We start from the raw sequence: 14286 nt of genomic DNA, 5'->3' as shown, positions 1-14286 counted from the left end.
CTCACCATAACTCTCTGCTTCCTATTGCTTAGGTACTCCCTTATCCACTGGAGCACCTTACCAGCTACACCTGCCTGTCTCTCCATCTTATGTAACAGCCTCTTATGCGGTACTGTGTCAAAGGCTTTCCGATAATCCAAGAAAATGCAGTCCGCCCAGCCCTCTCTTTCTTGCTTAATCTGTGTCACCTGGTCATAGAATTCTATTAAGCCTGTCAGGCAAGATTTACCCTCCCTGAACCCATGTTGTCGATTTGTCACGAAGTCCCTTCTCTCCAGATGTGCTACCAGGTTTTTTCTCACGATCTTCTCCATCACCTTGCATGGTATACAAGTCAAGGATACTGGCCAGTAGTTCAGTGCCTCTTGCCTGTCGCCCTCTTTGTATATTGGGACCACATTCGCCGTCTTCCATATCTCTGGTAGGTCACCCGTCTTCAGTGACCTACTATACACTATGGAGAGTGGCAAGCAAAGTGCCTCTGCATACTCTTTCAGTACCCATGGCGAGATCCCGTCTGGACCAACAGACTTTCTAACATCCAGATCCAGCAGGTGTCTCTTGACCTCCTCTCTCGTAATTTCAAACTCTTCCAAGGCCGCCTGGTTTCTGTCCCTTTATCCTAGCACAGTGACCTCACCTTGTTCTGTTGTGAAGACCTCTTGGAACCTCTTGTTGAGTTCATCACACACCTTTTTGTCATTCTCTGTATACCTGTCCTCGCCTGTTCTAAGTTTCACTACCTGTTCTTTCCCTGTTGTTTTCCTTCTGATGTGACTGTGGAGTAGCTTTGGTTCGGTCTTGGCTTTGTTTGCTATATCATTTTCATAACTTTTCTCTGCTTCTCTTCTCACCCTGACATACTCATTCCTGGTTCTCTGGTATCTCTCTCTGTTTTCTGGTGTTCTGTTATTCCGGAAGTTCCTCCATGCCCTTTTGTTCAGTTTCTTTGCTTCCATACATGCCCTATTATACCATGGATTCTTCTTTTGTTTCTCGGATTTATCCTTTTGGGCCAGGATGTATCTGCTTACTGCCTCCTGACACTTTTGGGTGAGATAGTCCATCATATCTTGTGCAGACTTAGCTCTGAGGACTGTGTCCCAAGGTATTTCCCTTAGGAAGCTTCTCATCTCCTCATAATTTCCCTTTCGGTATGCCAGCCTTTTGTTTCCTAGCTCTTTTTCGGGGGTGGGGGTGGGGGGGGGGTGGGGGGGGGATAATTCCGAGCTCTACCAGGTACTCAAAGTTCAATACACTGTGATCACTCATTCCCAAGGGTTCTTCCATCTTGACTTCCCTTATATCCCACTCATTTAGGGTAAATATCAGATCAAGCATTGCTGGTTCATCCTCTCCTCTCATTCTTGTTGGATCCTTGATGTGCTGGTTTAGAAAGTTTCTTGTTGCCACGTCCAGCAGCTTAGCTCTCCATGTTTCTGGTCCTCCATGCGGGTCTCTGTTCTCCCAATCTATCTTCCCATGGTTGAAGTCTCCCATGATTAGTAGTCCAGATCCATTCCTGCTAGCTACAGAAGCTGCTCTCTCTATTATGTTAATGGTGGCCATATTGTTTCTATCATATTCCTGTCTGGGTCTTCTGTCATTTGGTGGTGGATTATATATGACTACGACTATAATTTTTTGCCCTCCAGTTATTATTGTTCCTATTATGTAGTCCCTGAAACCTTCACATCCCTGAACAACCAACTCCTCAAAATCCCAGCCTTTTCTTACCAGCAGAGCTACACCACCACCACCTCTTCCTTCTCTCTCTTTCCTCATAACATAATAGTCCTGTGGGAACACTGCATTTGTTATTGTTTTCGTCAGCTTTGTTTCTGAGAGAGCTATTATGTCTGGGTTTTCCTCTAGTACCCATTCTCCAAGTTCATTTGCCTTATTTGTAATACCATCTATGTTAGTGTACATTGCCTTGAGGCTCACTTTCTTCTGTCCCTTCTCATATCTCCTCCTTGGTGAATGTTCTGCTGGTGGAGGAAGCTGTGCCATGGGTGTGAGGATTTGTGAGGTGGATGCCAGGGTTGCAGAGGATACTGGGATGAGTGGTGGGGGGTCAAGTGAAGGGGGAAGGACAGGGAGGGTATGGGGTGAACGGGGCGGGAGGACAGGAAGGAAACGGGGGTTTTCTATGCAGAGGAGGGTGGTGGGGTTGCCCTCCCCACTCATGTTATTGGGTAGATGGTTGTGGGTTCCCCCCTCGCCTCTGGGGGTGATGTGTTGGGAGCTGTGGTTTCCTGGTTTCCCCTCTCGCCCTGTACTTCTTCCTTGCTTCTGCCACCATGGCCCTCTCCTCCCTCGTCATGTCCCTCTGGAGGAATACTTTTTTTAATTCTCCCACATGTTGCAGGTGGCTTTTCTTTGTTAGAATCCTGTCCTTTGTGTTCTCGTTTGAAAACACTATCTTTAACACACGGTCTCAGTCTTTTTTTGTACCAGCCTAACCTGAAAACCTTCTCAATGCTATGCGCAGCCCCTTCCATGTCTAGTGCCTTCAGTATTTCATTCACTGCCGCTTTGTCCTTATCATCCCACTCTTTCCTATTAGAGCCTTCCTGCTCTTTAATACCTACAGCTACCACTGCTCTTTTCCTTTCCAGCAGCTGGGCAGTGGAGCATGCCGCTTCCTGTGAGGTGGCTGCTTTCATGGCTACCTCCATCACTGCTGACATTACTTCAGAGTTTTTTTTTTTTATCATTTCTGCAAATGTTGTTTTTAATGTGGCATTCTCTTCCAAAGTACTATTACCACCACCACCACCCTGGGTGGTTATCTGAGTCTCAGCATCGATACTGTTCTCTTTGAGGGCTCTAATCTCCTCCTTTGCTGCTGTCAGCTCTCTTTTTAGGTTGCTTATTTCATTCTTCATTTCCTGCATCATTTCCTGCATCTCACTCTTGATGTCCTCCAGAAACTGGGCGAACATTTCCTTCATTTCATCGCCTGAACTTTTCCCTGTTCCCCTGTTGCTTCTGCCTGTCATGCTTGACCCTGTTCCTAGTTGTGCCGTGATAGGATTCGTCAGAAGGGCAGAGTGGGGTGGGGGAGAGAAAGCTAGAGAGAGAGAGAGAGAGAGAGAGAGAGAGAGAGAGAGAGAGAGAGAGAGAGAGAGAGAGAGAGAGAGAGAGAGAGAGAGAGAGAGAGAGAGAGAGAGAGAGAGAGAGAGAGAGAGAGAGAGAGAGAGAGAGAGAGAGAGAGAGAGAGAGAGAGAGAGAGAGAGAGAGAGAGAGAGAGAGAGATAAAAGAGAGAGAGAGAGAGAGATAAAAGAGAGAGAGAGAGAGAGAGAGAGAGAGAGAGAGAGAGAGAGAGAGAGAGAGAGAGAGAGAGAGAGAGAGAGAGAGAGAGAGAGAACAGAGAGAGAGAGAGAGAGAGAGAGAGAGAGAGAGAGAGAGAGAGAGAGAGAGAGAGAGAGAGAGAGAGAGAGAGAGAGAGAGAGAGAGAGAGAGAGAGAGAGAGAGAGAGAGAGAGAGAGAGAGAGAGAGAGGGAGAGAGATAAGAGAGAGAGAGAGAGAGAGAGAGAGAGAGAGAGAGAGAGAGAGAGAGAGAGAGAGAGAGAGAGAGAGAGAGAGAGAGAGAGAGAGAGAGAGAGAGAGAGAGAGAGATTTAAGGGTTTATTGATTTGAGGGTTTAAGGGACCTCTAGGATTATTCAGGGGAATTCACAGTGCTTAATGAGAGCAGGCAATTGATGGGTTAATTGCCTTGCTGAGGTAAGTGTGTGTTCACAGTAGTCCTTTGCAACAGGTGCAAGATAAGGGGGGGGGGCAGTAATATTAGTATACTCTTGTGTGTTGCACAACCGTGTGTCATTACTGTGTGGGCACAGTAATTAGCGAGTTGCAGTAGCCGCAACCATATGTGGGCAGTGCTGTTATGATGTTGCATGCCATTGTAGTGTGACCTATGTAACGCTGGGGTTACTTTGTTTCTTTAAGTTGTGTTGAGGACTTAAGGATTCAGTGAGTTAATTAAGTAAGGGGTAATTAACTGGATAAGGGGTGCACACTTAGTATTGTGGAGTGAGTGAGGGCTGTTATGAGAGAAAACAGTGTTGAGCTTGAGTGAGATACGTCTCGGGAGCAATTAATTGTCCGTGTGACAACTAATTGACCACTCTAGCTAATTATGTAATTAGCCTTCTCATCATGAATTCACGTAGTGGGAGAGGATCTGTCAGAGGCTGTCAGTATTTGTGTTAACGTAATTTGCTCGAGACTAATTACCTTTAAGGGGTACAGCAATTAGTGGCTCAGGTTAATTAGTGGAGTAATTAACATTGGAGAGCTCCGATGACTCGGTAAAGCGAGGTCATGGAGCTAGCATAAATCGTTGTATTAATCATATCCTATCTGAGGACAGTTGATTAGTGGCACATCTTGTTAATTAGTGTAATTAACTCCTTTCCCGTGAATTCACAGTGTTTGATGAGACCTGCTTAGGCAGTGCGGAGTGAGACGTATTTATGGATGATTAATTATCGGTCCTGGTGACAGTTAATTAATTGCTGAGAATTAATTAGGGAATTAATTAGGGTAATTAACACTCACTAGTAATTTTTTGTCACAGACTGTTGAGAAGCTACCAAGTTAGGGTAGGCTTAGTTAACGTAACTCAATGGAGATGTAATTAGTGGTCCGTTTGAACTTAATTGAGAATTACTCACTGAATACTTGCTAGGAGTCAAGTGTGATGTAATATAAGTTTGAGTTATTGTTAACAAGAGAGACAAGTGTTAAAGATTAACGTAGAGTATCATCATGTTGTTGTCTAGTGTGAGACAATTGTTTGTGATTACCGTAGTACTTTGTTGCTGACTGCTGCGATCAGTCAATTAACGTAATTAATCACTTCAGGCATTTTCTTTTGGTTGTCGTCTGGTGACGAGAGTAGAGTCATCTAGGGATCTGTGGAGCTGTGTCCCAGAATCCCGCCTTGCCTGTCTTTGTTACTGTTTACAACAGTGCAACTTCTTGTAGGGAGTTGCAAAAAGTGTTCACACTGGGTTGTGATAGGGGGAGTCACTGTTGGACTACCCGCCTAGTTACGTGGGTCTCTCCTGGGGGCGGAAGGACCCCTAAGCTTGTGATTATAGTAGCTGTCAGGGAAACCGAGACACTATTGATTGCATGCTTGTGTCTTCAGTAGATATCCTTCATTTGTTCAGTTAGTTCATGTTGTCAGCCCGAAGTGTCAGCAAGATGGAGCCTGCTGTCACTTCTCGAGGGGCTGTTGAATAGCTGTGTTGCAAATGCCACTTGTACAATAACGTAACCATTCGCTGTGGTGTAACTTAGTCTGTGATATTTTTCTTTGATTTGCAATATTGCATCATCAGTGGGCACACCTGTGTTCAGGTTAGTTCAGTATGCAGCCTCACAGCAAGGGTTGCTATTTAGCTGTGTGTTATCGTGCCACTGGATGGACATTAACGTAACGTAAACTCGGTAATGTAGTAGTTAGTCTCTTGTTATTAATAAATTGTTATGCTATAGAAAACGGTCTTTGATGTCAACCCTTCAACCATATTATTCCACCATATTTCTGCATATTATTATTAAATGTTGATGTGATCTTGATAAGGCGGCCGTTCTTGGGAATTCGAATTCCAATTCATAGCGCCACATCAAATATAAATATTTGATTGTGAGAACCCGTCGGTTACCCTTTATTAGTTTTAACGTCCTGTTTAACTAGGAGGAGCCAGCGGCCTATTGTGGACAGGTTTTCACCTCTAGTGGTGGAGGCCTGGCGGTTTGCTCCCGCTTTTCCTTTTTCTATTGGACTCATGCTTAACTGCCGTGAGCAGACTTTAAACTTGTAGTCCACCTCCTAAGGGAGGTAGGCGTAGAAAAAAATCTCACATTTGTATCTTCAGGAGGAGGAGCGTGTTACAAACGTGTATCACTGTGGGAAGAGGAATGTATTATGTGCATGTGTGACTTTGGGAGGAGATGGAGCATATTACGTGCATGGGTCATTATGGGAGGAGGATCGCATGTGTTACATGCATGGGTCACTGTGGGATAACCGTACTTGTAATATGCATAAGTCACTGTGGGAGGAACGTACGTGATACATGAGGTCACTGTGGGCGGAGAACTGTATTATCGAGTTCAGAATCAATTGAATTATTCTTCCAGTGTGTGTTTCCTTCAGTAACTATAGGCATACGGTGTTTTTTATATTTGTATTGATATATATCCTTTACAGAATTGGGGTGAATGAACGTCTTCAGACCTACTGTTTTATATAACAGTTCTGTTTAATAAAATATAAACGAAACGGTTCATAATAAGCATTAAAACATACTCCTTCGCCATCTTCGAGGACAAACTTAATCAGTGAAGGCATACAACAACGATCATACCAGTGGACAAAACATACTCGATGAAGGCATTTAGCTACGATCATGCCAGTGGACAAAATTTGGTCATTAAAGGCATACAACAACGATCATGCCAGGGTACAAAATATACATGACGAAGGCATTAAGCAACGGTCATGCAAGTGATCATTGGCATAATCGTTGTTCTCATGATGATTTGAGCACAAAACATAATCTCTGAAGGCATACAGCAACTTTGCTATTTGAGATGAGGACAGCATCCCTCAGACTGGAGATGCTTCACCTGAACAAAAACTGATGAAGCTCCTGATGATACAGGCGATATGATACTAATAATGTTTCAGGTATTTCAATCTGAACATAAGACGAGGCTTCAGGAACACCACAGCCTCGAACACGCGAGTTATTGAATACACAACAGCGTATACCAATCCAAGGTTCCAAGGGTTGTTATAGCCGGGGGGGGAGGGGGAAAGGGTTGTAGAGATAAGCTCCCAACAGCCTCTAAAGTGCCCCTGATGGCATGCGTTCAACACGAGCAACAACAGTTACCAGTGATAAGCCTACCACTCAATTGGCGTAGAGTGAGGCGCCATGGGTTGCTTCCGTCGGTGGGAGAAATCATACGACCTCATAGGACAGCTACCGCCTGCCTTAAGCTGCGCAGCCCCCAGCCAATAAGGTGCTGTCCCTCCACAAACGCCTGCTCCACTGGGTGCGTGGGGCTTAGGCCGCATTCCAATAAGCGGATCGTCAACCATGCTCCTGGCAAAAGAAAACAAACACAGAGCCACCCAGCTCTCAAACTGGGCACATGGAATGTAAGGACCTTGACACCGTGTCTCTCGGAAGATATACTGGAAGTGAACGACGCCCGCAAGACAGCTGTGTTCAACAATGAACTACGCAGGCTCCAGACGCATTGTCGCCCTACAGGAGACACGTCTGCCCGCGATCGGCAGCATACGGGAGGAGGAATTTACCTTCTTCTGGCAGGGCAAACCACCAGAAGAGGTAAGGGAGCATGGCGTTAGCATTGCCATCAGGAACAGGTTGTTAGAGTCCATAGTACCGCCCACGAGGGGGTCTGTAAGGATCATCAAACTTCAGCTTCATACAGCAGCAGGAATAGTCAGCCTCATCAATGCCTGTGCACCAACACTGACCTCCTCTACCGAAGAGAAGGACGAGTTCTATGATGACCTCGGCCTCGGTATGTCTCAGAGACATACCTCAACAAGACCCAGTTTTCCTCCTCGGAGATTTTAATGCAAGAGTTGGTTCTAATCACAGCTCTTAGCTTTTCTGCCTGGGCCAGTTTGGATTTGGGAAGATGAATGAGAGTGGGCAGCGCCTCCTGGAATTCTGCTGCCATCATGATCTCTGCATCACCAATTCCTTCTTCGATACCAAGCCCCAGCCTAAGGTTTCCTGAAGACACCCGAGGTCTAAGCATTGGCACCAACTCGACCTGGTGCTTACAGGGCGAAGCAATCTGAGGAACGTCAAACAGACCCGCAACTTCCAGAGCGCAGATTGTGACACCGACCACCCTCTCGTCGTTTGCAGAGAAAAGTTCCAGCCCCGGAAAATCTACAGAGCAAAGAAGGAGTGAAGACCACGCATTATCGTAAACAAAACCCGTGACCTTCACAAGGTGGAGGAATTCATTGCGGCGCTGGTAAATGCCCTTCCTGTTCCACCCTGCAATAGCGCAAGTGAGAGGTGGTCACATCTCAGGGGCACTATTCTCAACACTGCCATGTCCACTTTCGGTAAGAGGCAGATTGGTTCCAGGCCAGTGCAGAGGAACTGTTACCCCTCGTAGAGGAAGAGACGAGCTCTCTCATCCTACAAGAACCTGCCCTCAGAAATGAACCTACAGGCCCTCCGAACTGCCCGCAGTAGAGTTCAACAAACTGCGAGGCGCTGTGTTAACGATTACTGGCTTCGACTCTGTTCCAGCATCCAGACTGCGGCCACTGTCGGCAACATAAGAGGCATGTACGAAGGGATCAAACAGACAACAAGACCTACACAAAACAGGACGGCTCCTCTGAAGTCAGCCACTGGAGAGATCATTAAAGACCGTGATCAGCAGATGAATCGCTGGGTGGAACATTACTCCGAAATTCTACTCCGGAGAGAACTTGGTCGGCGTAGAGGCTTTGGATGCAATCGAGCGCCTGCTCGTCATGGAAAAACTTGATCTTGAACCAACTGTGGAAGAAGTTGAGAAAGCAGTGGATTCACTTTCCTCAGTGAAGGCCCCAGGAGACGACGGGATTCATTCTGAAGTTCTCAAGTGCACTGGTGGAACATTTATAACTGAGCTTCATGAACTTCTGTGCCAGTGCTGGAGGGAGGGCTCGGTGCCAAAGGACAGGAGAGTTGCAAAAATCATCTCTCTTTACAAAAATAAAGGTGACAGAAGAGATGTCAACAACTATTGCGGCATCTCCCTCCTCAGCGTCGTTGGCAAACTCTTTTCCAGGGTCGTTTTGGTCAGGCTTCAGATTCTTGCCGAAAGAGTGTATCATGAGTCACAGTGTGGTTTCCGAGCAGAAAGGTCGACCACTGACATGGTGTTTTCCCAGAGACAGCTTCAAAAAAAGTGCAGGGAGCAGAGAAAAGCCTTGTACATCGCCTTCATTGACCTTACAAAGGCCTTCGACCTCGTGAGCAGGGACGGACTCTTCAAGATCTTGGCCAAAATTGGCTGCCCACCTACCCTGCTCAGCATGATACAATCGTTCCACAAGGACATGAAGGGGGCAGTCGTGTACGATAGCTCAACTTCTGAACCATTCAACATCAACAGTGATGTTAAACAGGGGTGTGTTCTTGCTCCAACCCTGTTCGGCATCTTCTTCACGATCCTCGTCATGCATACCTTTGGAACAACCACAGAAGGCATCTATCTCCGTACAAGATGTGATGGAAAGCCCTATAATCTATCCAGACTCCGAGCAAAGACGAAAGTACAGATGCGAATCCTCAGGGAGTTCCTCTTCGCCGACGGCGCAGCGATCACCACAAACACACACAGCAGAAGGCCTACAGTAGCTACTCAACTGCTTTGCCGCAGCCTTTTCCGCATACGGCCTGACATTCAGCCTGAAGAAGACACATGTGATGGGACAAGATGTCAATGAGCTACCCTGTATAAATATAGCAGACTATGTGCTGGAGGCAGTTCACGAGTTTGTGTACCTGGGCTCCACAATCTCAGACACACTTTCCCTTGACTCTGTGCTCAACAGGCGTATCGGGAAGGCCGCAACAACACTGGCCAGGCTCACAATTTGCGTTTGGGAAAATGCCAAACTAACAGTGCATACCAAGGCACAAGTCTACATGGCATGTGTGGTGAGTCCACTTCTCTACGGTTCGGAATCCTGGACACTGCGCTCTCACCAGGAGAGACGGCTCAATACCTTTCACATGCGAAACCTGAGACGCATCCTTGACATCACGAGGAAACACCACGTCACCAATAATACAGTACTCGAGAGAACAGGAGTCCCTTCAATGTTCACTGTCCTGAAGCAGAGACGCATGCAATGGCTGGGACATGCCACACGCATGGACGAAGTCCGCATACCAAAGGACCTCTTGTATGGAGAACTGGCATCAGGAAGGAGACCCACCGGAAGACCTCAGCTGCGTTTCGACGATGCCTGAAAACGCGACCTCAAGCAGAAGAACATCGACATTAACACTTGGGAGGCAGCAGCTGCGGACAGATCTGCCTGGAGATGCATAGTGCAGAAGGAACTCCAGCAATTCGAGGATGAACTGAAGAGGCAGGGGGAGGATAATAGACTTCAGAGGAGGTCTCGACCACTGTCAGACGCACTCACTTCGGCGTTTATCTGTGCTCGTTGCAGTCGAGACTGTCATTCTCGGATTGGCCTTCACAGCCACAGCAGGCACTGCATCCATCTAGACTACAATAATTAGACACCCAGGTCACAACTCCACAACCCCACGGGATTGACGGATGCCTACTACATACTAATCCAATCAACTGGGTGAGTTGTTGTCAACCCGGCGAGGAGTGAGAACCTGGGTGTCGCTGCTGACATAACTTGCGTCCCGTGTTTCTGCTGAGGGGCCCATGGGGCCGTGACGGTCTGCAATCATGGGGGGGCCTGTGCCCCCCCCCCCCACCTGTCATCAGGCACTCTCCTGGAGTTTGCTGGGATTGCTTCCTACCACGCGGTGGAGATGGTATTGATTGATATACTCCGTGTCCCTGTAGAGTCTGTGTGTGGGGTGCAGCTGCTTGCCAGATGGCGTGCGATTGTCAAGTTCGGCTCCCCGGTGATTTATCACGATCTCGTTATGCGATATAATGGGTGCTCCTTCACTCTTCCTGGAGATGGTGGGTTGGTAACCCTCTCTGACTGTTCCACCAACCCGTCCTCTTAAAAATAACGTCATTTTTGGCTCTAATGCGTGCTATGGTCAAAAGTGGTCGTTATTTGAAATGAAATCAGCTCACGAAAGTGACGTACTGTCCCGTTTTCTGTTTGAGTCATCCGGCTTACTTGGAAAGGTTAGGAGAGGAAACTTTCAAATAACATTTTTCATAACGTTTTGAAACTTTATGAGAATTTCATGCCCACCTAACCTATCAGAGGACCCTTAACTAACTGTTGTTGAAAAAAAAAATCTCAAATTTATTTAATTTTTTTTCATTTTCAATTACGTGCACTTTCAGCCATACGGCCAGAAGCGACATTTTTTTAAGAGGACAGGTTTTGTGTATGTAGCAGTGCATGGGATGCCTTTTGAGTTCCCTGAGGATCTACGTTGATACTTTGCTTGGTTTGGGCGGGTCCTACATGTACGGATGAATGCCGTCCCTACCAGGAGATGGAAAGGGGTCCCGTCTGGGACCTCGCACTCTTGCCATGCGCCTCAGGGATCGTATACCGTCCTCCATTATGCTGTTAGGGTTCCAGATTCGGGTTTTTCAAGTGGGACAACCTCGGACATGTTTCAGGTGTGGCCTACTGGGTCACCTGGCCGTGGGGTGTGAGGAGCGCTGGGTCACACCTGTTAACCTTTTCCGGGAGGAGGGTTTTCCCCCACTGTCGGCACCGGACCTGTCTCCAAATGCTGGACCATGTGATGATTCCCTGCCGGCTTCTGCCCCAGTGCTGGGGTGGTGGTGTGGATGCTGACGTGGGGTTCGGGGCGGACCCGCCCCGCTGCCGGCTTTCCCACCTCCGACGTCCCTGTCCCTGCCGCCCAAACCCACCCTGTCTCGGCCGCCCCTGCCTGCTCGGTGCCTGCAAGCGGCGTCTCTGGTCCTTTTGGATGTCCACAGGCGAGATGTCTCCTGCAGGATGAGTGGTCCGGTAACCCCGGCCGTGGAGGCTGCGGTTCTCAGGGGTCAGGCTTTGAAGGCACATTCGTCAGAAAGTTCTGCTGTGTAACGGGATGATGAGGGGTTGGAGCTCGAACGAATGCCAGCCTGTCTCCAAGAGCTCGAGGCGGGTGCAGAGTATATCTCCCCTTCGTGGTGTGCCTTGGGTGGAGGTAGGAGAGTATGTTGATCCAGCGTCTCCCTCCGAGGTTGGCAGTGCTGTGGGGGGGGGGGGGGCTCTGTGCTACCTCCTGAGTCGCCCAATACGCCTACTGCTGTTGGATCCCCACGGTGAGAGGTTGCTCCTGCTGAGCGGGACCTCGTTGTGGTCTTAAGGAAAGATGTGCGCCAGGGTGCCTCTGCTCTTGTGCCCAGTGGCAGGGGTCCTGATGCATCTGTGTCCTCTGCAGGTTCCCTCCCCACCCTTGTGCAGTCCTGTAAGAAGCCTCGTGTGCAGGCCAATACGAAGCCCTGTGTGGCGCCCAGAGCGCCTCCCTGTGCAGATTCTAGTGCGGAACCCCCAAGTGTGGACCTCTTCCCTGTGATCACAGCCGACGCAGACGTGGTCCCTCGGTCGCTGTGTTTGGACCTCACTTGGGACGACAGGGTGCTCGTCAACTATTTGGGTACCGAAGTTAGAGGGGTTTAAATATGGGGTACCTGATTGGATGCCTTGGCCTTGTGCGTCTCCTGGCAGACCGGTGTCCGAAGACGTTCAGCGGGTTTGGGAGGCGTATTGCTTGTGCTTCCTGGCACAGGAATTTCCGGACAAGTATTGATAGTGCCTGTGTTTGATTGCATACTCCCTGTCTGTGATTTTGTTACCATGTCTGCGGTTCTATGTATGTTTTTTTCTATGTATTAGGTTTCGCGCTGTTGGGCTGTATGCTTGTTTGTGTGTTCCATATGCGTTTTTTTGGTGGGCTGTGCTGTTTGTGTCCTGTGTGTGCTTAATGTTCTGTTGTTTGTGTGATTTTTAGGGCTGTTGTGTGTGTGTATGTGTGTGCGCGCATGTGTTTGCCGGTTCCTGTATGTTCCGGTGCTTGTTTTGTTTTGTTTTTGTTTTACATGTATGGGTGTCATTTCTTTATGTTCTTCCCCAGTCCCTGCGTGTTCCGGTTATGAATTCTTGTCTGTCTTGGTTTTTTGTCCTGCTTGAGTGGCCCTTCAGGCTGGCTTGTGTATCTTGTTTTGTAATTGTTATTTTGTACCATATCTTTTTTTTCATGATTCCTGTTGTATGCTTGTTTTGTTTTTCAGTTTTGTGTTTTCTTTCTCTGTTGTTCTCATGTGTTGTTTTGTGCTTTATGGATCACTGCTTGTGCGGTTTTGCCAGGCTGTTCTTATGTGTATTTAATGTGATTTATCATTAAAAAGAAAAAAAAAACCCCCGGGGTTCGAGTCCAGGAGACTCGAACCGCAGGCCTCGGCGTGCGCAGTTCGGCATGAGGTCGAAGCTCTATCGACCAAGTTATTAAGTATTCTTAATATGGAGAGTTATTGTCTATTTCCAACAATATATATTTTCAAGTATATTGTTTGAAACATTCAATATATTTTATTTTCATGAAAATAATAATTTTCTTAATGTTTATTTCCATGGAAGGGTGGATGACAATTTTAACGTATAAAAACTTGCTCTTCATCCACGCTCAATTGTGGTATGATTCTGACTTGATAAAAATATTTACCATAGATTCCACTTAAGTTCCCGTTTTGTAGAGCTTTTTCGATATCAAGTTCACAAAAAAGTAAACACAATAGAGTTATTACTCAATAAAACTACCACATGATACAGCTTCCTCATGACTCCTTCACTTCCACTTATGAATGCACTTCCTTCCTCATCAAAGTGCATTCAAATATATTTTAAGTCTTCCTTCAACCAAGAGTATAACAAATTTACATAATTTTACACACGCAGACAGCATTACCATGGGACGGAGTTGGTAGCGCAGTGAAGACCATCGAAAGAGTGGAAGAGAACAGTGATCAACCCATCATCATCAATGTAGTTCTGGTGGAAGTTCACTGGGAGCTCAATACTGGTCTGGTTAAAACTATGGTGTTGATGTCTTCTCCTCAGAGCTGTAAAATAACTTGGATACTGCCGTATGATGGATGAATCTGCAAAGAAACACGTTATGAAAATGAGCAGTTTATGCTCCTAGTTGTTTCCTAGAACATGGCTGTTAATAGTTGTTGTTGTAAGCAAACTTTAAAATACAACATAGTACACATCTGATTGTAGATGATATTAAACTGGGGAATGTCATACATTTCATAATAATAATTTTGTTTAGAAAAGGAATATGTGGCTGAGTGGTAAATTGTGTGTGGTGGTGTGCGTGTTTGTGCTTATGTTTTGTATGTGTGTGTGCGTGTTTTGTGTGTATGCGTTTGTGTGTATGCGTGTTTTGTGTGTATGCGTGTTTTGTGTGTATGCGTGTTTTGTGTGTATGCGTGTTTTGTGTGAAAGTGGAAGTGTGATTTGTGTGTGTGCTTGTGTGTTTGTTACCTGTGTACCCACATCGCTTGTAT

At 46.9% G+C, this 14286-nt stretch overlaps 1 protein-coding gene across 1 annotated transcript in view; it reads right to left on the bottom strand.

Moving 5' to 3' along the window:
- Positions 1-14286, bottom strand: part of LOC123752140 (adhesion G protein-coupled receptor L4) — a 406311-nt gene that overhangs the window by 157653 nt on the left and 234372 nt on the right. Inside the window, exon 12 of the mRNA XM_069325025.1 lies at positions 13680-13872. Within this exon, the coding sequence (XP_069181126.1) occupies positions 13680-13872 (193 nt within the window). The remainder of the gene's footprint in view (positions 1-13679; positions 13873-14286) is intronic.

This window comes from Procambarus clarkii, chromosome 15 (assembly GCF_040958095.1).
Source record: "Procambarus clarkii isolate CNS0578487 chromosome 15, FALCON_Pclarkii_2.0, whole genome shotgun sequence".
Classification (NCBI taxonomy): Eukaryota; Metazoa; Arthropoda; class Malacostraca; order Decapoda; family Cambaridae; genus Procambarus; species Procambarus clarkii.
Note: the sequence above shows the minus strand (reverse complement) of the source record. Positions and strands in the feature narration are given on the sequence as shown.